Raw genomic sequence first — 22,671 nt, 5'->3', positions numbered from 1 at the left:
ATGCCTCAGCTCTTTATTTAACGCTAGCGCCTTGCTGCTACGGCTCCCTTGACTCCCACAATCGTTTCTCAGCCTTTCAAGCGTACTAGATACACCCAGCAGGGCCCACACGATACAGTATGTACAGCATGTCTTAGTGTGAGTAACCAAGGGTCCCCCCATTATGTATTCTTACATGTCCTTTACCACATGGGTGAGCTATTGCCTTAAAGCCAAGACACACACAAGTATTTGACTACTAAAATTACCTAATTAGTTATCTGTAGAAATACTGTTAGGTTGGATATTTCTGCTTCTGTTGTATTGCATTACCTAGACTGTTTACTCAAAGCATTGACATATTTACTTCTGCTATGGGGCGACATAGCTCAGGAGGTGAGAGCGGTTGTCTGGCAGTCGGAGGGTTGCCGGTTCGATCCCCCGCCCTGGGCATGTCGAAGTGTCCCTGAGCAAGACACCTAACCCCTAGTTGCTCCCAACGAGCTGATTGGTACATAGCATGCCAGCATTTCACTGTTGGTGTGTGTGTGTGTGTGAATGTGAATGGGTGAATGAGAGGCATCAGTTGTAAAGTGCTGTATAAATGCAGTCCATTTACCATTTTTCTCTCTCTCTCACTCTCCAGCGTTTCAGGGTTTGGTTGCAGTGCAGCTCAATGGGATGCCATTCTGAGAGCTTACAGAAGTAACAACACGAGAGACAGATATTGTTTTCTTTCCCCAAAGAGTATATTTTTTCAATCTGTTATTGTATGACTGAAAGAAAGATAATATAAACATGTTTGGAGGTTATTTTGGCTGTACTTACAATACGACTTCATCACAACCAACAAGGTGCTGAGGATTCGAGAGTTCCAGTCTCCCACCAGCAGAGGGCGCTATTTCATCCTCCCAGCTCCTTGTGACCACACTGGCCCAACTTTATCGCTCCCTGCTTTGACAGTCAAGGCCTTTTTTTCCCCTTCAGTCAAGGCCTTTCATAGATGCCCAGCCATCGGGAAGAGATAACACAAACTTGTCCTTTTGGTATGAAGCGGTCGCAAGATTTCTAATGCTTAAAACTAGCCAATGGAGGATCTGTTTACAGCAGCCTGCCCGTTGTCCCGGTCACTGCGGCCGTGGTACGGGATCCCAGCTCAGGGGTGGAATTTGTGGAAGTCGGGTCAGAAAAAAGCTCCTGGCATCACACACGAACATGGATTCTGGGGAAGAATCTAGAAAGGCCTGTGGGCGGGGCTGACGTTGTACTAGCACCTGGAAGATGGACGATGCAAGCTGACCGAGGGTCTGGGGACGTGCGGACGTTTGTGGACGAGGCGAGACGGGAACCGGCTGGCGGTCTGAGCTGACAGTTGACGTGTTTTCGAAAGGACAGGACGGACAACGGTTGAGCGTCTCGGAAGCGAACGCGTGTTTTCTTGTGGCAGGTTCTTTTGTTTCAAACCCAATAAACCGGATCAAACCGGATTAAACCGGAGTCCTGGAATGGGCGGGAAAATGGCCTCCCGGGCACCTGGCTTTTGACCCACCATCAGAGTCGGGCAAAGGGTACCCCGAAATTTCCAGGTACCCTCTTTGTGCTCAAACTCGCTGTGTTCTCCAGGAGTCCTGTGACCTGGAGACACGTTGTCCTCAGTTTCCCCACTGCAGGGCTTGCTGTGACCCCTCCTCCTCTTCCCCTGTTCTCACGGTCCACGCCCCCTCCCGCTACTGACTGCACTTACAGACTCTGAGCAAATCATAGCTGTCGACAGTTACACGTGTGTCTAACTTAATCGTTACCTTAAAACTGTTGTAACTTTTCACAGTGTTTATTTTATTTTTTTTCCCCTGCTAGGACTTTTCCTTCAATGGTACCTATTACTCATTTGTGTGTGGGGGAAAAAAAAATTCAGAAATATTTAGAAACTGAAATGAAGGGGTTTAAAAAAAGAAGAAAAGAAGTGACCTTAGAATTGTGAGTCTGCTAGTGAAGGCGCCTGTCTCAGCGTGGGTCCAGCGGCTTGCGTCACGGTCAGGTGACCAACACTCATCTCAGTGCTCTGTGTGATTATCCACATACCCTGTGCAAACTTTATAACCTTACCATTCAGGGGTTTGTTTCCTTTTGCTGGGGGCAGTGGGGTTTGGTGGCACGTTTACTTTGCACACGTTTGATAATGATGCACTACTACAGTTCAGATTACCCGGCAAGACTTCGCCTCTTGCCAGTTTTTAGATTGTTCCTGTCGATAAAAATGTATAATTTTATAAACGCGCCATGCTATTTTTTTTTTTTTTTTACATTATCAGCACGCCAGCTGACGTCATTGCATCCCATGACGCTCTGTCACACATATCAGACCAAAATCATGCAAGCTTTCCACTGTTCACCAAAACAAAAGCCATGCCCTTTTTGACAGTTTCACCTCATATCCATATCATGTCTTCAAAGCATTTTTGGTTTTTTAAATATGCATTTGTAGCTTAAGTATACATTTCAATTATACAATGCAATCTCACACCAATACAGTCTGCCATACATTACCTTGTGGAGAGATAAAGAGAATGGCTCAAGATGCTCTGAAGACAGGCCGCATTCCAGACAAGCACATTCCTCTCATTCATTTATAAGTACACCTTAACCTTTCTCCACAATGAAGGATGGAGAACACGTAGTAGCTGAATCTGAACCTCTTCACTTCAGCAACTTCCTGTCTGCTCACGTTTTTGGTTCATCTCCATGTTTGAATTATCTTTGCTTTGTTTTCAATAAGGAAAATCAGCACACTAGTGCTCCAGAATAGCTTTACAGCTTCAGACTGTATCTTCAGTTCAGCCATGCTTGTTCTCTGGAGAAAATCTTAATCTCTCTCTCTCTCTTTCTCTCTGTCTCTCTCTCATAATATGCTAGCACACAGAGAACGCATTTTGTGTTTCTGTATGTGAAAATGTTATCCTCAAGCTAAAATGCAAGTGTATTTAAGGGCAAGCAAGCAAGAAATCAACACATACATAATAAGAATAATAAATACAATGGAAATAATATACTCAAAGCAGTTTAAAGACCCCTGCATTGCAAAAGGAAGGTTTGGAGCAAAAGTTATATTTTTTATTGTTTTTGTGAAAGGATGAATAAGTTTAACCCAATACAGTAATTATTTTTTTTCAGGGAGGCATGGGTATTCTACCGAAAATTATCAGTTGATTCCTAAATGTGTGACTTATGTTCTGCATTCTCACTGGGCTCATTAAAAGTTGAGGCGTAAATGTTGTTAATTTATGACTATAAAGGTCTGGTTGGATGAAGATGATAATTCTGAGACATTGTTGGAGAAACATATGGAGAAATGCAAAAACAAACAAATGTCTTGGATTAACATACGGTTAAATGTAGCATATAATGCTGTGGGGCTGAATCTTGAGTTGAACTAATTGGTTGGTGTAAATATTTCTGTTGTAAACGATATCATAACATTACATTTTAAGTGTTACAACTTGGGGAAGGGGGAGGGGGGGCACATAAACTGCTTGAACTATGCAAAATGAAATTAATACACAAAATTAATATGCTTGCATTAGGAATCTTTTGTCCATGCAATAAAGCGAATGTATACAAATAATTCCTGTCTTTTTGTTTAGACGCTTTTAGGAGAACTCAGCAGTATTTTGTAATGCAATGATGGCTCACTCAGACTTATTGTTGTTACTGTCGTTATTGTTATTAGTAAAACAGTATATCAAATAAACACTGCCAAAAAATATTAATATTCAAAATGAACATGGTCATACGATCCTGGGAGGCGTTGGAGCAGGTTATGTTTTTCAAATTTCTTCTAAATTTTCAGCGTTATTAAGTGAACTGAGAGGACTAATCACACCGTGCGATGGTCAGCTGGATCACGTTTTCTGATAGATTCAGCTTTTCAGCCGGGTGGTTTCTGTCACATTTTCTAGAGCTAACACATTTGCCAAAAAATAAACAATTAAAAAATAATATAATAAAATCCATGTATAAGGATTAACCCCAATAATTTATTTAATGCTTGTGGAGGAAACAAGCTAAAGAGCACTAGGCTCCAGTGATATCTCTGCTTTCTGGCACCAGCAGAGGGTATGAACCTGACCTGGAAGCAGAAAAATCACATGGTTTTATATCCCACAATGACACACATCAGTATGAACATCCGGTACAAATTATGGACGAGAGCCTTGCGATTTACTGTAAACGTGAAGAGGCTGATTACCGAGAACGCTGTGATTGGTCCTCCATGATAGAAATGACCAAATTACGGATGATCAGACATGGATACTGCAACCCAGGGGCAGCTGAGCGACTGTCTGGCCTTTTTTTAAGAACGAGAAAAGGGCGTGTACCACACCGTGGTCCTCTCTTTGTAGAGCTCACGGCCCAGAGAGCTACAACTGTCAGAGCTGTCCAATCCTACAGAGATAAATAGAGCTTACGTCTGGAATACGAGGTGTTCTGTGCAGTTTCAATACTAGCTTGTTTCACAGGGAATAATTCAAAACTAATAAACTCTATTTGGAGAAATTATGCGGATGCCTGTTTTTTTTTTTTAATGGTTCTCGCCATATTATATTTAAATGGTTGTTTTTTACTTTGGAGCACTTTGGATTATTTTTTAAATAATGTTTGTCACCCTAATCATTTATAAATAATATTGACACCTGCAGTGTTACAAGTCCTAAGCTTGGTGTTTTCTGGGTTTTATAAAGGTAAGTCATAATTATTTAATGTTGGATTGTTGCCAACAAGGGTGATGAAGACACACTTTATTCAGTTCATTGTGTAATACGAGTGACAAGGGGGCATAACCAACCAGAAGTGTCTCTCTTGGCACACTAGAGGGCGCTGCGATTAAGCATAACTGCAAGTCTGTCAACACATTCCAACAGCTACAGAGCATGACTTGCATTAGATTTAAATTTCAGGCATTTAACAGATGCTTGCACAGCTTATATTGGTTTTACATACAACCCATTATTTAGATGGACATTCACTGAAGAGATTCAGGATACGTGCGTTGCTCAAGGCAACAGTGATGTTGCCGGGGAGTTGAACCTGCAACCTTGCCATTGCTAATCCAGGGGCCTCATTTATTAAATGGTCTTATGGTCAAATTGTTTCTTAAATAGTGGCTTACACAGATGACCATGACTATGTTTTTATTTATAAAATCCCACTTTTGCTTGTTTTAGCACTAAAATTTTTTGTGAATTACTTTTAGACCAAAAACTTAGGAGTCCTAAAGTTAGGACTGACACACCCATTATTTTAAAGAGTGTCTTCTAAATCGGCAAGTTAGGAGCTACTTTTCGCCTTAAGGTGATTAAGATGAACACAGCTCCTTGTGCCACACTGGTTTAGTCAGTGTTCTTATTTTACAGAGGCCACGCAAATCATATCCTCACCTGCAGAGGGCACCACCCCAAAAGCCATTGACAGGTCATTGCATTCCAAGTCAATTGCGGCCACACACACACACACAGGCAGATGTCCATGATCTCCTCATAGGGAACATTTCGAAGAGTCAGATGCACAAAGCCAATGTAATTTATGCCCTCACAGCCACTGTGGCACCATTTGACCTTTGGACATCTCGACCTTTACCCTGAAGATCGTTTAATCAATCAATGTAATTGCATGTTGCATAGCACCCCACACAATGTCATTATTTCTGAAGGTTGTGTAACGTGCAAAACAAAGAAACCATTCATCAGTTTTCCAGAATAATTATTCAGTTTAAAAATGTATTTCTGTCTCAGACTTCCTGTGTTTTCCTGTTTCACATACACATAAGTTTCTTTATCAGGCAAACTTAATAATGAAAAAAGTAATAGAGAATTTAGCGGCTCAATTCCAAGTTAATTTAAGGAGCTTTTGATTGGGAGGGTCCTGTTAAACATTAGCATAAGCATTAGTATATGATTACTATACTGACTACACTCTGATAGGCCAGCTATGAGATATTATTTGGCATTAAAATAAAGAATTATGTTTTATTTAATGTTTTATGCTTTAAAACAGTAATAACTCCATATTCACATTTCTTTCAGCTTCACTGTGCCCCTGATTATGGAGATAATCTGTTTTTAATGATTCCTGCGTAGGCAGTGGCACATCTTCCCTTCCGGAATCAATCTTTTGATTGCCGAATGATGTCACAAAGCTTCAAGGCACTTCCTGCCGGGTTTGGCCTTCCGAAGGCAGCCCACGTTCCGTTCCGTCTCAGCCCCGCCCCTCTGTACCGAAGCCCCTGCGGCCTGGTTAATGATCGCTGGGGCGAACAGTGACTGGAGGATCGAAGGTCAGGGAGCAGGAGGAGGAACCCGCAGGGTGCTGGGGCCGGTGGGACGCAGAGGAGCCCGAAGACAACCATGGTCACAATCACAGAGTTTCAGAGTGAGTGCCTCCTGTTAACTAACATACGGTCCGGCTAACATCGCCAGACCCTCAGGCAAAGGGTTTAGATCGATTACGTGATGCTTTACTTCATCAGTATTATGTTGTCATTATTTCTTATATATTGTATGGTACTAAACTGTACGATTCCTGTATAATTTATTGAATATTATAGTTAAACAAACGTACGTCAGTGTTGGTTTGCCTAAATCTGCACAGCTTAACTGGGATATGCTGTTGAATTGCGGATAGCTGTTGAATAGAGCAGTGTTGTTTTTTTCGAAACAGGCACAAACGCCTACACACTGCTGAGGTTGGCTGGAACCTTTGGATGTTGTTTGTAGGTTGGTCTTGCAGTGTTTGTGAATGAACAGGCAGGTCAAAAAAACAACATGGACCATAATGTTTCAAGTTTGAGCAGGCCTAGTTATGGGAATGTTTCTCTGGTGTCACAGACAAAATAGTTTTGGAGGTGGAGTGGGGGGGGTACACCAAAAAAAAATGTATATGTACATGGTATTGAATATACAGCATGTTTAATTTGTGGGGGACACAGGTGAGAGAGTAAGGAACCCTCAGCCCCCTCCCACCCCTGCCCCCTACCACCAGGACTGTGTTTGATTCTGTGCTTTCTTTCTCTTTCTTCCCCTGCGTTCTCAGAGATAGGGGTCGGCCTCTCAGGGTTTGGCCTGTTCTTCTTGCTGTTCGGGGTTCTTCTGTACTTTGACTCCGTCTTGTTGGCGTTTGGAAACGTAAGTCCTCTTATCAGACACCGACTCAAAGCACGCCATTCGACGCTCGGTAATGTTGGGTTGATGAGATCACAAACGGAATAACTTTCTGCGGGGTCCCAGGCAGGGGGGTGATGGGTAAGGAGTGGGTCTTGTACAGTGTTGGGGAAAATACTCTGAAAGCATAGCTGTACAAACTACCAATTATTTCACCCTGAAAGTACATGATGTATCATTAGAAGTACATGACACTCATTGCAGGACTGACAGCTACAAAGAATTCATTGTACAGTAAGCCCTTAAACTTTAATGAAAAAAAATCTTGTGACCTTACATGGCTTTATAAAAATATTTTATTGATTCTTGGGAGTGGGTGTCGCCAGTCCCAGAGGAATTAAACATACCAGTCTGATGAGACTTCAGGCTTTCCAGAATAAGAGTCTGATTTTTAGAAAGATTAGTCATAAATGTGTTCAATATTGTGACTACATTATTAGTGTACTGACCAATTTCCTGCACAGAATTTTCTTTTTATTTCTAGTTCTGCTATACAAATGTAAAAAACAGTGTGTTAAAAAAAAAAAAAAACATTCTAGCACCCTAAACCTTCTTCTGTTACAATTTTATCCAGCCTTTTTTGCCATTAGGTCAGAAATAAAACCCAAAGGAGCCAAAAAATAAAAATAAAAAAAACATTGGGGGAAATAGACCAGATTTCTTCCAGACAGTAATTGGCTCCTTTCGCTTGGGAGTCTGGCCTTGAGGGTCACACTGGGCCTGTAGGCTCTTAGTAAGGAGTTTTAAACTGCGGAGGTCACAGCCAGGCCCACTGTCTACAATCACAGGGCATCCTTCAGTAAAAAAAAAAAAAAGAACACACTGTGCTGTCAGGCCTAAACCTCAGAAGGGGAATTTGCTTTTATTATCAATCAATCAATCAATCAATCAATCAATTTTTATTTGTACAGCGCTTTTAACAAAGGAGCTTTGTCACAAAGCAGTTTTACAGAGAACTGGCCCCCGAAGAGTAAGCCTAAAGGGCAACAGCGACAAGGAAAAACTCCCTGACTGATAGCAGGAAGAAACCTTGAGCAGAACCGGTGTGTTGTATCTCTCGGTGTATTGAGAGACGACGCGCTCGCTACGCATCAGAAATCTGGAGCCACTGAAGCGTGCCGAAGTCGTGCCAGTGCCCCAGACCTGAGCGGTCCTCGTTAACCTGCTTCAGAACGTCAGTCTGATGACCTCACCGCTTGGGCTCTCTGGAGAGAATTTGCTGCTGGCTGAACAGCTGCTCAAAACTTTTTTTTTTTCTTTCAGGACCGTAGGCATTGGTACTTGGAAATAACTATCCCTGACGTGTTTTGTGTTTTTTTATTTTCTCATGTACCAATAGCGACACATCGTCCAACCTCCAAAAAAAACAGCTATTTAGGAAGCTAGTGTTAAATTCACGCATTATTATTTGGAGCAATTATGTGTAGACGTATCTTCTGTGGCAGTGGTAACCAACCCTGTTCTTGGAGATCTACTTTCCTGCAGGTTTTCGCTCCAACCCTACCAAAGCGCACGTTCAACGGCAAGAGATCAGCTAATTAGTCAGGTGTCAGGCATGCCGAAATAGGTTTGAAATCCTGTTCCTACGGTACAGCCCCCTAAGGAATATGTTCATACTCCCTGAAGTTGTAGAAAGCTGTCAGCGTTGGCAGATTTGAAAACGGTGAACCTGTCCGAAGCCATTTTCCCTCATACAATAACAGAAACAAAGTAGCCCAGTTGGGTGGGAATCTGTCCAATCTGGCAGAACTGAATGCTATGATATGTAGCATGCACAGGTAAAGGGGATACTGTAGGTAAAGGTGTCTATCCTGTCTCTCTGAACCCAACCTGTTTCTCTCTCCCTCAGGTGTTGTTCCTGACCGGCCTGGCTTTCGTCATCGGCCTTCAGAGGACGGCCACGTTCTTCTTTCAGAGGCAGAAGCTCAGAGGCTCCTCCTTCTTCCTGGGGGGCGTGGCCCTGGTGCTGATGCGCTGGCCCGTGGTTGGCATGGTGATGGAGACCTATGGTTTCGTCCTGCTGTTCAGGTGAGCTGGGGTGGGGGATCAACAGTTTGCTTTGTCGGTGAAACGGCACTCTCTGAACTGAACTGATGAACAGGTGGCTGCCAAATCCAGGTCCGGAAAGTCAAATTTCTCCCCAGTATTTTATTCCAATTATCTGGATTTGCTAATTAGCACAGTTCTTCAGCCAGGAAGGTAAAATTAATAAGTGAGATCAGCTGGCTGAGTTCATGGGTGGAAGAAACACACGGCAGGACTTTTACCTTCTGACCCCTGGACTTTCCACCTTTGCTGAAGAATATCTGTTGCTTGGATAAGCAGATACTGCTACCACATATATTTATGAGTATTCATCCTTGTTCCAGACTTTGGAGCTTTACATTGCTCTAAATCACTTTCCCCCGGGCACTCTGCTTTCCTCCCACAGTCCAAAGACATGCAGGTTAGGCTAACTGGAATCTCTAAATTGTCCATAGGTTTGAGCATGTGAGTGAATGGCGTGTGTGCCCTGCGATAGATTGGCGACCTGTCCAGGGTGTATTCCTGCCTCGCGCCCCATTGCATGCTGGGATAGGTTCCAGCACCTCCCGCGACCCTGACCAAGAAATAAGCGGGTATAGATCATGGATGGATGGATGGCTTGCAATCACTCAGCAGATGGTCTTACACAGATTGACTAACTAAACATAGGAAACATCAGTGTTAGTCTCAGGAATACAAAATCGGCAAGAAGCATTCGCACGGACACCAAGCAGCAATTCCACGGTCTGGGGGTTTTGGATGACTTGTTGAACGTCTTTCTTTTTCCTTTTTTTCCTCTTTAAATCTGTCACAATAGATGTCTGCACCTCTCTTTTATTTAACTACCTGCCATGAAAATGTCAAAAATAATTGACTTTATATGTGAAGTCACTGCATCCGTTCTGTTCACAGTTCATGATGCAATTTCCACTTGTCTTTCCAGATCATTTTTTCCAGTGGCCTTTCAATTTCTTGGCTCATTAGTGAACATCCCATTTCTCAGTACGGTAAGATACTGTTGCTGCTATTGTTCCTGTCATTATTGCAGTCAAAATTAATTCACAGAAAGATACAGGACTGAAGATATTCTCAAAACATGATAACAGTTGTCAAAAATTTGAGTTAATTTGGTACATTTTCATAAAATTATAATGGCCATATGCTTTTCAGATGAAATCAGCACAGACTGGAAATTTAAAACATAAGTCAATAAATAAATAAATAAATAAATAAATAAATAAATAAATAAATATGTTTAGTTTTTCAGTTTTTAGTTTGTTTGTGTAATCTTAATAAATACAAACAGAAACAAGATAAACAGGTAAAATAAAAAATGTATATACACAGATGATGAACTCCTGGAGGGCTTATAGACTGACCACCTAAGACAAATGTAAAACACTTTTTAGAAAAAGTATTGTGCAGAAATAAACAACAAAAAATAAAATTAAAAACAAAAACTCTCTTAAATAAATGAACAATAAATATACAAACAAGCAATTCCCTTGTTGTTGTTCCAGTGGTATTTAAGCGTTCTCAGATAAAATTTTCCTCCTGTATGTAGTTTTTGAATCAGCCTTTTTTTTCTTTTATTTTTCCCAGAGTTCAAATGAAGAGAAATGACCCCCCCCTCCACCCCTTCCCCCCTTTCTTTCCCCCAAAGATACTCAGCAAGCTGTCTGGAAGCAGCTCCTCCATGGTCTGAGGGGAACTGCTGGCGGACAGAGAAAAGCAGACAGCAGAGTGTTCTGGAGGGGAGTTCCGGTTTGGACCGGTTTTACCTGGTTCTGCCTGGTTCTACTTCCACTGACGGAGATGAGACGAGACCAAAGAACGCCGTCCCGCCGCCGCTTAGAGATGAAGTTCCAGGACTGACTTCAGCCCCGTCAAACACTCCTGTCTCATTTCCACTGCAAATCTACCCACGTCCGTCCCATTCAGTATACGGCAAACATGACAGACTATTAATATTATTATTATTATTATTATTATTATTATTATTATATTAATTTGCTATGTCAGTGCAATAGCCTGCTCTCAGATGACTAACAGATCAATGACTGAAAGAACTGGGACTAAAAAAAAAAAAGTAATTGAGGTCAGAGATTAAAGTTTTTTTTTCTGACAAATTGTGCCGATTGAAATGACAATGAAATGCTGAGATTTAAATTATTAAAGGGTTTTTCATTGTTGTTCTTTTCTTGTTTTTGTCAAATTCAGTCATTCATACATAAATAGGGGCGGCAAGGTGGTGCGGTCTAGGGTGTATTCCCGCCTCTCGCCCAATGCACACTGGGATAGACTCCAGCACCCCCCGCGACCTTGCTCAAAATAAGCGGGTATAGATAATGGATGGATGAATATATAAATAGAAAGGGAATAGTATTAATGTGACACAGTTAAAACTTGATTGAGGACCATATACATTTTTTTATATATGTTTCTTAGTTTTGACTTTTGCCTTTTTGAAGTTTGTCTTTCACCTTGAGCAACTCAATACGATTTGGCACATGCCACTGTCTTACCTTAAAGTTTGCTTCTCATGGGCTCCATTTGTGTACACCTGATGAAAATACAACCTTTTCGTAAATTCATTATGAAAAATGGAGAGAGCACAAAGCAAAGGGGGGTGGGGGTGGGGTTCATTGAATAACCCCCTTGGTTTCATGTGAAACTGAAAATATTAATACATTTCCCAGCAGATGTTTTACATCTCAGTAAATGAACGTAGCTCTTGGTCTGACCTGCCATGTCTCTCAATCAGCTGAAGGAATGTAGCTCCACAATTTGGAATTTGATTATTTTTCTTTAAAAAAAAAAAAAAAAAAAAAAAACCCAGTATTCATTGTGAATTAATCAACATAGTTAATTATCGGGGTCTACGTAAGGGAATTGTATATTCTCTCCAGGACTCTCTCCTGTTCCGAGCCGCATTCTGTAATTCTATATCCACGGACAGGAATTTCAATTTCGGACCACAGCGCATAGCGCTTCTCCAACCGCAATTAGAAATGTTTCTTTTCTTAGGCCCCCCGCACGAAGCGGATTTTTTCTCCAATCAGCAGCCAGCACAGGGCAGGCCTTCGGTTAACAGAAAGACGAGAACGGGGCTTGTGCTGGTCGCCGGGGTCCTGCCTTGGTAACCGGGGCTGTGCCTTGGTAACGGGGTTGGTCATACCTCGGGTCACGGGGGGGGGGGGGGGGATGTGTTTTGGCGGGGCAGGAACAGGAGGTGTGACCTCGGCTTCGGGGTTGGTGACGCATGTCACACAGGGTATAATATCAGACCACTACCTGCGAGGTCTGGACAGTGGGGACAACAACGTGCTCAGCACAGACACATCATAGCACCTCCAGCCCAGCGGGGAAAAAAAAAGGTACTGTGACCTCTTTATTACCATTGCATTACATTTCATTTGGCAGACGTCTTTATCCGAAGCAACATACAGTAACTACATACCGAGCGTTGCTGGAACAACTACAGAACGCAGGTCAGATATGATTCTCAAGTATGATTCATATAAAGTTGAGGCTATCCTGAGCCACAAACATCACCTCTTGGTACTACTACTACTGCTGGTTTTCTGACAAAACTAAATCTCAAAACAAAAAAAATTACCTATTTGAAAATTTAGGTAATTTAGGTAATTTTTTTTGAGAATATTTTCCCGGGACATTTAAAACACTCAGCAAGCCAACAGTGTTTATGAAGCTTTTCTGGAAAATGCTTTGGAGAGCGCATCCAATCTGACCCAACTACTTACAGGGGGGGTTACCTTGTTTTATGAATAGATTATCAAAGGTGATTCATGTACGTTTGACCAGCCTGCTTTGAAATGTGCTTCACTCTCAGTGCAGTGTTGATGTATGTGGCAGTGGCAGTATAGCATAATGGTTAGAGACCTGGGCTTGTAACCCTCAAGGTTATTGGTTCCGGGGCTGACATAGCTCAGGAGGTAAGAGCGGTTGTCCGGCAGTCGGAGGGTTGCCGGTTCGATCCCCGCCCTGGGTGTTTTGAAGTGTCCCTGAGCAAGACACCTAACCCCTAATTGCTTCCAATGAGTTGATTGGTACCTTGCATGGCAGCCTTTCACTGTTGGTGTGTGAGTGTGTGTGTGAATGGGTGAATGAGAGGCATCGATTGTAAAGCGCTATGGATAAAAGCGCAATATAAATGCAGTCCATTTACCATTCGGTTCGAATCTCTGTTGGGACACCCCCCTACGTAAGGTACCTAACCAGGACAGCTGCTGTGATTATACAGCTGTACAATTTGATCTCACCATAAAAAGAATGTGAGCTGTGTATGTTCTTCTGTACAATAGCCTCTGGATAAATGCCTCAGTTGCAATTTAAATGTACAGTAGCTCTGTGCAATTGTTAAATGGTAAATGGACTGCATTTATATAGCGCTTTTATCCAACGTGCTTTACAATTGATGCCTCTCACTCACCAGTTAGGTGTCTTGCTCAAAGACACTTCGACACGCCCAGGGCGGGGATCGAACCGGCAATCCTCCGACTGCCAGACAACCGCTCTTACCTCCTGAGCGGTGTCACCCCGATTGCTGCATAAAGCACTGGCGTCACCGAGCGCACACAGCCTATTTCAGCAAACAGCGGACGGAGGCTTCTTTCACTTTGTGTTTTAATTGTTGGTTTTGTTTTTCCTGGTCACGGCTTTTAGTAACTGTACATGAATGCCTTGGAAATACGTTAGGATTTTAGTTTGCAGTGTGTTAACCTAATTTCAAAATGTGTGGTCATCCTCCAGAGAACAGAAGGTGAAAGTGCAGATCAAAGTCTGGGGTCAGGGGTCAGGGGTCATCAGGGTTGTGCTGGAGGTCACAAAACCGTTAAGGAGACCCCTCCAGGTTTGGCTATGTCAGAACATGTACAGGTAACAAGAAGCATATTGCCTTGTCTTCAGGGGTCATTTGAAGTAAGATCTAACCCAAAAGCAAAAAAAAAAAACAAAAACACTTTGAGTAAAGATATATTAAATCAAGCAATTAACTTCAAAATGAGCTGTTTAAATTAAATTGTTATGTGTGTGTGTAACACACACAGAGTGGGATCGACATAAAAGTTGAAATCTCGGGAGGGATAAAAGATGCTGGCTGTCGTCAGAGCATTACGCAGTCCCTTTCTAAACGGCGACATGAAAGCGATGGCCAGGCAGAGGGGCCGGCGGGGGTCCATTGATGTTCAAGCACAAGCGGCGTGTCTGTGTGAGTGTGTGTTTTTACGCGCGCGCGCGTGTTTGTGCCAGCGTGCCTGTGTGTCACGTCCTAGCCTTGGGTATGCGTCGTGCAGGTTGCTAGGATACAACTTCACATCGTGAATTCATGTTTATTTTTTATTATCCTTATTAAAATAACGTCAAAACAATTAATTTATCCATTATATATTTTCAAAAGGATGAAGTTGAATGCCTTACATTTACATCTGAAAGATCCAAAACTGAACTTATATACACCCACCTCAGGGCCCAAATATATAAAATACTCACTCAATAAATGTATACAGCAGGCATATACCTCTCCTTATAGATTCTGTCATCGTGGTGGTGGGCGGCGGAGTAGTATAATGGGTAAGGAGTTGGTCTTGTAACCTAAAGGTCACATGTTCGATTCCCGGGTAAGGACACTGCCGTTGTACCCTTGAGCAAGGTACTTAACCTGCATTGCTTCAGTATATATCCAGCTGTATCAAATGGATACAATGTTAAATGCTATGTAAAAAAAAAAAAAAAAAAGTTGTGTAAGTTGCTCTGGATAAGAGCATCTGTTAAATGCCTGTAATGTAATGTAGTGCAGTGTAATGTAGTGTAATGTAATGTAATGTGTATTGTGCACTGTGCAGATGACAGACATGCTGTGGGCCAGATCTGCCCCAGCTCCCTTCTCCCATGCCACCATTCTGCTGTTGACCGTGGTCTCCATGGTGACCGTCAGGTTTGGGGAGACCAGGTCTCTTAGGTACACCCCGTACACTGCAGGTAGGATCACCTCCAGAGGGGGCCCGCGCCGAATATGTGCCCAAAATAGCTCCCAGATGTCCGTTTAAATCCAGGGGTGTCTGAGATAAAACTGGAAATCCAGGAGTGTCCAGTTCTACCCAAGAAAGCTTGCGGCTGGAAGCATTTCTTCTGTCTGAGCAACAATATGGTTTACTCAACTACCCAGGGTGCTGAATGAAGACCGTGATTTAATTGGTTACTTTAATTAATTAATTGTTTAATGCCCAGCTACACCCAAAGCCTGCATTTACATGGGTCCTTCTTGGGTAAGATTGGAAATATGTGATTTAGACATACTTTTTTTTTAAAGAACATATCAGGCCAATGATGAAAAATGGTGTTCTTTCTCTAGAGATGTACTGATAAACTGCCTTCTTTTATTTTAGGTTAAGCGTTGAGGTCAGAGAAATGCCGGTTTATCTTGGAGCAAACACGTTACCGTTTTAGCATGCCTTGGATGATGAATTATACAGGCTCACTGAGGTTCCAAACAAAACTATTATGCATTATGTGGTATTTTTGTGTTATGTGCAGTTCCCTTTTTTTGCTTTAAAATACAAGGGCCTGTATTCACAAGGCTCCTCTTGGTAGAAGAGCTGATCTAGGATCAGTCTTCTTTGTCCACATCCCACCCTGATCCCTTTTGAGCCAAAAGGTAAAACTGATCCTAGATCAGCAGTACTACTCTGACGTGCTTTGTGAATACGGACCGTTTAATTAAATATTTATTTAACTGATTAATCCAGGTTAGTCTCTTGAGATAAAATATCTCATTTTCATATTTTATGAAAAATGTTCTCCCATAAAAGGAGTCCTTGGTGGGACTCCTTTTATGGGAGGTTTGGAACCCCTGGCTCAAACACTTTCTCTTCCACACAGATGAAGACCCAGAGATTGCAGCCATGCGGGTCCTGAGGCAAATGAACGAGGAGCTGTCGACCGAGGCCCCGCCCTCCCCGCACCGCCCCGCCCACTGGCCCACGGCACTGGCCAATCCACTGCCGGGAGGGGCCGGCCTTCCCAGGAGGTCGTGGTGGTGGTACCCCGAGGTGCCGCCACAACAGGCCAAGAAGCGGGAAAACTTCTCCTCCTACAACTGGAACTCTTTCGGTTTACGTTATGGGAAATGACTCGGAAGCGAGCTGTCAATCACTCTAACCCCGCCTCCCGCCCTACCCCCCATAAATAACAACAATAAAAAAAATAATAAATGAATAAACTAAGAAATAAATAATTCAGCCACATGATTTCTTACTTCATCAGGTGAATTAAATTTGTTTTAATGACATGGGTTTAATTTCAATAATCATCATATGCTACTGGTTATGCATTGAGGCCATTCAGGTGAGGTACCTTCGTTTGGTTGAAAGTATGGTGTGCGTATACATCTCCAATTGCATTGTTGAAATACAGTTAAATATCTATTTAAAAAAAAAAAAACACATTAAACAAATGCAGACATTGTAAATTTTGCCTCATCGTCATTGTTTGATTTGAAAATACCATGATGGTGTGGGTCTGTCTCGTGCCCTTAGAAGGAAAGGTCAAAGTTCATTGTTGCTTAATGGTATTGAATGTAAAAACAAGTCTTTCCTGCAAAGATGAGTGTCAGTGATAAACCCTGTCCATTGAGCAAGAGTAGTCACCCACTGACAGCATGACACAGATGGCAGCCAGATGTCATAATCCTCTCAGTCAGCAGTTCAGAAACCAATCAGACATTAATTAGCACTAATGTATTACTGAGGAGATGGAGAACTAGAATTATTCATTTATTAAAATGATAAACAAGTATTGTAATCATTATGCATATTGTACAATCTTAATTAATGTTCAAATAAATGTATAACATTCACTGCCTAATACAATTTATCATCATAGCAAGCAATGCATTTGTACTTTGTATGTGAATGTGTCTCATCTTTGTAAACTTTGATTTTCATTGCTGTATAACCATGGGAAAGATGTATGTTTGTTTGCAATAAACTGCAAAGCTAAATATGCTGTATGCACTGTGTGAATAAAAAACTTGTCATTGCAATACTTTAATGCTCCAGTGTTACTTGCTCATTGCTCTGATAATTACACAAGGATATTTTCCTCTCTGTGGAAGAGGAGACGTGGTTACCCACAATTCTCCACTTAAGGATATAAAGTGGGGGCCTCTACTGGTGCAGGCCGTAGAGCGTCCACATGCTCATTGCGAGCCGCGACGTCGGCGGTTCGAGTCCGACCGCTGACCTTTGTGGCACGTCTCTCCCTCTCTCTCTCCTCCTAATTCTTCCTGTCTCTCCACACTGTTCTATCAAACAAAAGCTGAAAAAGCCCAAAAAATATATTAAAAAAGATATAAAGTGTATTGCCTACCAGAGTGTTACTTCCTCAGCATTTGGAATGATGAAGATCTGATCATTTCTGTGACTGTCAAATTCAAACCAAAGTCTCTCTAGAGCGGACCGAAGACAGTTCAGACACCTGGGTTTCTGGGGTTGTTATAGAAAAGGAGAGATGGAGTCTCTTCCTCCTTATTAAATTAAAACTTTTACAGAAAGGGCCTATTAGTAGGCCGAGAGGTAGGTTTTGGTAATAATTTTATGATTAATATTTTGTAAATACGGTAAGGGGCGGAAATAATTCATTTCATATGATGGCCAGAATTGACTAAAACACTGACTAAAATCTACTTGGTTCCTGTACATTACTATAATGACTAACACACAAACTTGTACACGCCAGTATATGTTGGTCAGTTTGAAAAACTGACTAATCTAAAAAAACGCTTTCTGATGAAAAATTTTGCACGTCTACTGCGTTGCTGAGACTAAAATGTGATTACAAAATGAGTGTCTGATCAAATTACATAATTTTATGATTAATTTAGAATAAAACATAAACTAAATCAGCCGAAAATAAGCAGAATGATGCCAAAAATGAAAACTAATTTGAAGTCATCTGAAAAATGTGGACGAGGTGCTGCTTATCATAATTTTGAATTTAAATTGAAAAAACAATAAGCATAAAAAAAACTAAAATGACTAAATTGAAAGAAAGTCAAGATCATGAATTCAATAATGCCAATTAAAAATAATATGTTTGAAGTCATAAAATATAAAAATGTAATCCCTGAAAAAATGCATATTATATATCATTTTTATGCTCATAAGAACCCATGCTGTGAGAAAATTGTTGCCTTGTCCAAAATCCAAAAGAAACCCATGTCCTAACCTTTCTTTAACCTGCTGAACACAACCGTAAACTTGCCTCAACCCTCAGACTTACCGTTTTCCTAACCCTAACCCTAGCTGAACCCTAATCTGAGCCCTAAAAGCTAATTGAAAACATAGTATCCGTTGAAAACGTGATAACTCAATTAAATTTGATGAAGAACAAAGTCAAGATCATGACTTCAATAAAGCCAATTCAAAATAATGTTTGAAGTGATAAAATATAAAAATGTAATCCCTGAAAAATATGCATATTCTACATCATTTTTATGCTCATAAATACACATGCTATGAGAAAATTTTTGCTTGGTCCAAAATCAAAAAGAAACCCATGTCCTAACCTTTCTTTAACCTGCTGAACACAACCGTAAACTTGCCTCAACCCTCAGACTTACCGTTTTCCTAACCCTAACCCTAGCTGAACCCTAATCTGAGCCCTAAAAGCTAATTGAAACCATAATCTCTGTTGCAAACATGTGATTACTCAATTAAATTTGATGAAGAACAAAGTCAAGATCCTGAATTCAATAATGCCAATTCAAAATAATATGTTTGAAGTCATAAAATATAAAAATGTTTCCCTGAAAAAATATGCATATTCAATCTCATATTTATGCTCATAAGTACCCATGCTATGAGAAAATTTTTGCCTCATCCAAAATCAAAAAGAAACCCATGTCCTAACCTTTCTTTAACCTGCTGAACACAACCGTAAACTTGCCTCAACGCTCAGACTTACTGTTTTCCTAACCCTAACCCTAGCTGAACCCTAATCTGAGCCCTAAAAGCTAATTGAAAACATAGTATCCTTTGAAAACCTGATAACTCAATTAAATTTGATGAAGAACAAAGTCAAGGTCATGACTTCAATAATGCCAATTCAAAATAATATGTTTGAAGTCATAAAATATAAAAATGTAAACCCTGACAAAATGCATATTATATATCATTTTTATGCTCATAAGTACCCATGCTGTGAGAAAATTGTTGCCTTGTCCAAAATCAAAAAGAAACCCATGTCCTAACCTTTCTTTAACCTGCTGAACACAACCGTAAACTTGCCTCAACGCTCAGACTTACCGTTTTCCTAACCCTAACCCTAGCTGAACCCTAATCTGAGCCCTAAAAGCTAATTGAAAACATAGTATCCGTTGAAAACGTGATAACTCAATTGAATTTGATGAAGAACAAAGTCAAGATCATGACTTCAATAAAATTCAAAATAATGTTTGAAGTCATAAAATATAAAAATGTTATCCCTGAAATAAATGCATATTCCACTTCATTTTTATGCTCATAAGTACCCATGCTATGAGAAAATTTTTGCCTCATCCAAAATCAAAAAGAAACCCATGTCCAAACCATTCTTTAACCTGCTGAACACAACCGTGAACTTGCCTCAACCCTCAGATTTACCGTTTTGCTAACCCTAACCCTAGCTGAACCCTAATCTGGCCCTAAAAGCTAATTGAAACCATAGTCTCTGTTGAAAACGTGATAACTCAATTAAATTTGATGAAGAACAAAGTCAAGACCATGAATTCAATAATGCCAATTAAAAATGATATGTTTGAAGTCATAAAATATAAAAATGTTTCCCTGAAAAAATATGCATACATTCTACATCTTTTTATGGTCATAGGTACATATGCTACAAGAGAAAATTTTTTGGCTCATCCAAAATCCAAAAGAAACCCATGTCCTAACCTTTCTTTAACCTGCTGAACACAACCGTAAACTTGCCTCAACCCTCAGACTTACCGTTTTCCTAACCCTAACCCTAGCTGAACCCTAATTTGAGCTGTAAAAGCTAATTGAAACCATAATCTCTGTTGCAAATATCTGATTACTCAATTAAATTTGATGAAGAACAAAGTCAAGATCATGATTTCAATAATGCCAATTCAAAATAATATGTTTGAAGTCATAAAATATAAAAATGTAAACCCTGACAAAATGCATATTATATATCATTTTTATGCTCATAAGTACCCATGCTGTGAGAAAATTGTTGCCTTGTCCAAAATCCAAAAGAAACCCATGTCCTAACCTTTCTTTAACCTGCTGAACACAACCGTAAACTTGCCTCAACCCTCAGACTTACCGTTTTCCTAACCCTAACCCTAGCTGAACCCTAATTTGAGCTGTAAAAGCTAATTGAAACCATAATCTCTGTTGCAAATATCTGATTACTCAATTAAATTTGATGAAGAACAAAGTCAAGATCATGATTTCAATAATGCCAATTCAAAATAATATGTTTGAAGTCATAAAATATAAAAATGTAAACCCTGACAAAATGCATATTATATATCATTTTTATGCTCATAAGTACCCATGCTGTGAGAAAATTGTTGCCTTGTCCAAGATCAAAAAGAAACCCATGTCCTAACCTTTCTTTAACCTGCTGAACACAACCGTAAACTTGCCTCAACCCTCAGACTTACCGTTTTGCTAACCCTAACCCTAGCTGAACCCTAATCTGAGCCCTAAAAGCTAATTGAAAACATAGTATCCGTTGAAAACGTGATAACTCAATTAAATTTGATGAAGAACAAAGTCAAGATCATGACTTCAATAAAGCCAATTCAAAATAATGTTTGAAGTCATAAAATATAAAAATGTAATCCCTGAAAAAAATGCATATTCTACATCATTTTTATGCTCATAAGTACCCATGCTATGAGAAAATTTTTGCCTCATCCAAAATCAAAAAGAAACCCATGTCCTAACCTTTCTTTAACCTGCTGAACACAACCGTAAACTTGCCTCAACCCTCAGACTTACCGTTTTCCTAACCCTAACCCTAGCTGAACCCTAATTTGAGTCTTAAAAGCTCATTGAAACCATAGTCTGCCTTGAAAACATGTGATTACTAAATTGATGAAGAACAAAGTCAAGATCATGAATTCAATAATACAAATGCAAAATAATGTTTGAGGTTAAAAAACTTTTAAAAAATGTTTCCCTGAAAAAATATGCATACATTCTACATCTTTTTATTATCATAGGTACACATGCTACTAGAGAAAATATTTGGCTCATCCAATATAAAAAAGGAACCCATGCCCTAACCTTTTTTTAAGCTGTTGAACACAGCCATGAACTTGCCTTAACCCTCAGACTTATCGTTTTCCTAACCCTAACCCTACTAGAACTACAGCCACAAGATTGGGATTTGTGCTCGACGAGCGTCGGCCCGTGCACTGCTCTTGGTCTCCCTATCTAACCACACAGTAGGAAGTGACTGTGATGGGGGGGAGATATTGTAAATTTACAAAACATAACCCTAACCAAACAATCATTTGAATACTAAGGACTCTATTTTCCAGTATCAATGTCACAGGGCCCACAGGTACAGTCAATGGTGCGGTGTATGGGTGCTGTGAGCATAGCTACTGAATGTTTGGTATTTACCTGACTAGAGGTGAGGAGTGCACCACGCAAAGTGAGCAGCACAGGTCGAAAATGGGCTGGATTATATGATGAATATATTATCAGTGAGTGTGCTGGAGCTGGCCACTTTTTAATCCCCTTTAAGAGCAGGGCACAGGTGTACTGCCAATTTCTGGGGTCTACCACTGCTATCCACACGACAGATTTGTTTCGCTGTTGCTAAACAAAGGTAATGTCTAATATCGCAATCCAAACTTGTACCAAGAACTTAAAGGCAGACTATGCAGGATTTTTTTAACTTGAAAGTATTATGAATTAACCATGCTAAGGCATAGCCTATTTATAATGCACTGGCAATCTATGTCTTTACTTAATTTCACCAAATTCACATATTCGACTAATCAAGCATTCATTTGTGCATTTGGACAAATGTATGCGTGAATAAACTGAAATCAGAAATATTAAATAATCCATTCCCCAAAGTTGTCTTTACTCATAAACCCCAGGATATTGATTATCATAATGAGAACGGTGCATTGCGTAGCCTACTATTTGCAGTTTGATAACCTACAGTGAGATGTCTACATCTTTCCATGGGATGAAATGAGCTTCACTTTCCATTCCTAAGTTACTTAAAACTAATAAATAAATCTTGTTTTATCATTTGTTTGCATCTAGATTTTAAGAAATAAGGATAACATTTTAAAATAAGTAGGGTCTATTATGCCAATGATTACAGTTGGGCAGCCTATTGTACTCCAAAAAACGTGATGCATTTCATAATCACAAGTAGATCAAGTAGAGAAGTAGCT

The 22,671-nt window shown here is 40.5% G+C and overlaps 3 protein-coding genes across 14 annotated transcripts in view; all 3 read left to right on the top strand.

Moving 5' to 3' along the window:
• Positions 1 to 4,536, top strand: part of plekha6 (pleckstrin homology domain containing, family A member 6) — a 104,677-nt gene extending 100,141 nt beyond the window's left edge. For all 11 annotated transcript variants that reach the window (XM_064306240.1, XM_064306237.1, XM_064306239.1 and 8 more), the window contains one exon: positions 626 to 4,536. The gene's annotated coding sequence lies outside the window, so the exon portion shown is untranslated. The remainder of the gene's footprint in view (positions 1 to 625) is intronic.
• Positions 4,537 to 6,268: 1,732 nt separating this feature from the next.
• golt1a (golgi transport 1A) lies at positions 6,269 to 11,418 on the top strand. 2 transcript variants are annotated; one of them, XM_064306016.1, is made up of 5 exons: positions 6,269 to 6,405; positions 7,066 to 7,157; positions 9,043 to 9,221; positions 10,162 to 10,225; positions 10,882 to 11,418. In XM_064306016.1, the coding sequence occupies exons 1-5, from the start codon at positions 6,381 to 6,383 to the stop codon at positions 10,921 to 10,923; spliced, it is 402 nt and encodes a 133-aa protein (XP_064162086.1). In that variant the 5' UTR covers positions 6,269 to 6,380; the 3' UTR covers positions 10,924 to 11,418. The 2 variants fall into 2 exon arrangements, with proteins under 2 accessions (XP_064162086.1, XP_064162087.1); XM_064306017.1 differs by having other exon boundaries at positions 10,821 to 11,418.
• Positions 11,419 to 12,451: 1,033 nt separating this feature from the next.
• Positions 12,452 to 17,272, top strand: kiss1 (KiSS-1 metastasis suppressor). The gene is made up of 3 exons (XM_064306294.1): positions 12,452 to 12,595; positions 15,083 to 15,218; positions 16,119 to 17,272. Exons 2-3 carry the CDS (start codon positions 15,083 to 15,085, stop codon positions 16,367 to 16,369), a joined length of 387 nt encoding a protein of 128 aa, XP_064162364.1. The 5' UTR covers positions 12,452 to 12,595; the 3' UTR covers positions 16,370 to 17,272.
• Positions 17,273 to 22,671: the final 5,399 nt, after the last annotated feature.

Source organism: Anguilla rostrata, chromosome 13 (assembly GCF_018555375.3).
Source record: "Anguilla rostrata isolate EN2019 chromosome 13, ASM1855537v3, whole genome shotgun sequence".
NCBI lineage: Eukaryota > Metazoa > Chordata > Actinopteri > Anguilliformes > Anguillidae > Anguilla > Anguilla rostrata.
The sequence above is the reverse complement of the archived record's forward strand: the minus strand, read 5'-3'. Positions and strand labels throughout refer to the sequence as shown.